The following is a 1044-nucleotide window of genomic DNA, read 5'->3' as shown; positions in this document are numbered from 1 at the left end:
TGCACCCGTCGGGCGAGGTGCACATTGAGGACTCGGGCGAGTGGGCGTCGTGCCCTGGCCAGGACAACCCGAGCACGCAGTGTATCGTCGGGGATGTGCCGGACATATGGGATGGTGACGAGTCGGACCATGATGGTCCGTATGGTGGGTTGACGATGGGATGCTGAGGACGGCAAATTAAGTTGACGTTTCTACAGAAGGAGCTTGGGTGCTGTGTTCTATCTCTTCTGGTGGCTTGGGGTCATGGGTTATTTATTGTTCTTCTCGGGATCAGATACAAAGAAGCAGTTCAGTGAGATTACAATGAAGCTTTAGATGCCTGAATATGATAGAGGTAACGAAACCCATGGGGTTTACCTTTACTCATATGCATTCGGCTCCTGCGTCAAGAACATCCTGCGCTGCAACGCCGCCCTAGCCTCCTCACCAGGGTCACACTTTGCCAGCTTCTCGTAATCATACCACACCAGCACCTCGTCGCACTCCGTCACGATGCGGCGCTGCGCGTACGAGTAGATCGCGTCCATGAGGTGGAAGTGGGTCTTGGGGAAGCGGCACTGGCCGAACTCCGTCTTGTGCACGTCCGAGGTCGAGACGAGCGGGCCGGGATGTGGCTTGTGCGCGATGAGGAGCATGTCGGGGTAGACGACGGGCCGCTTGTAGTCGATGGAGATGGTCTTGAGGATGAGCGAGATGCCGCGCCCGGCGAGCATGTCGTCCGCTCGGGAGGCGCCGCCGATTTCTTTGCCTAGGGAGACCATCCACTCAATCCGGGACGACTCGAGGAAGCGCACTGATCCGGATACCTATCAGCTGACGTGCTGCTTCGTCTACGCATCGAACGTACCGTAGCGCACGTTGTTCACGTGTCTGGATGGCTCGTGTTCAGATGATACAAACGGACAGGTCAGGGGTTGACTGACTGGAATGCGTCGTGGTCACCCCACACGATCCGCTGCTCCCAGAAGCTGCTCGGGTCGTAGCCCAGCTCTAGCATCTTTGTGCGGGCGTGCTCCGCCCGCGTCTCCTGGGCTTCGGTGTGCA

At 58.0% G+C, this 1044-nt stretch overlaps 1 protein-coding gene across 1 annotated transcript; it reads right to left on the bottom strand.

The window, feature by feature from the left end:
- Positions 1 to 109: 109 nt before the first annotated feature.
- Positions 110 to 997, bottom strand: LAESUDRAFT_733061 (Thioesterase/thiol ester dehydrase-isomerase; the record flags this gene model as incomplete). Its single annotated transcript, XM_040910380.1, has 3 exons — positions 110 to 793; positions 848 to 870; positions 924 to 997. 3 exons carry the CDS (start codon positions 995 to 997, stop codon positions 360 to 362), a joined length of 531 nt encoding a protein of 176 aa, XP_040757316.1. The 3' UTR covers positions 110 to 359.
- Positions 998 to 1044: the final 47 nt, after the last annotated feature.

Source organism: Laetiporus sulphureus, assembly GCF_001632365.1.
Source record: "Laetiporus sulphureus 93-53 unplaced genomic scaffold LAESUscaffold_170, whole genome shotgun sequence".
NCBI lineage: Eukaryota > Fungi > Basidiomycota > Agaricomycetes > Polyporales > Laetiporaceae > Laetiporus > Laetiporus sulphureus.
The sequence above is the reverse complement of the archived record's forward strand: the minus strand, read 5'-3'. Positions and strand labels throughout refer to the sequence as shown.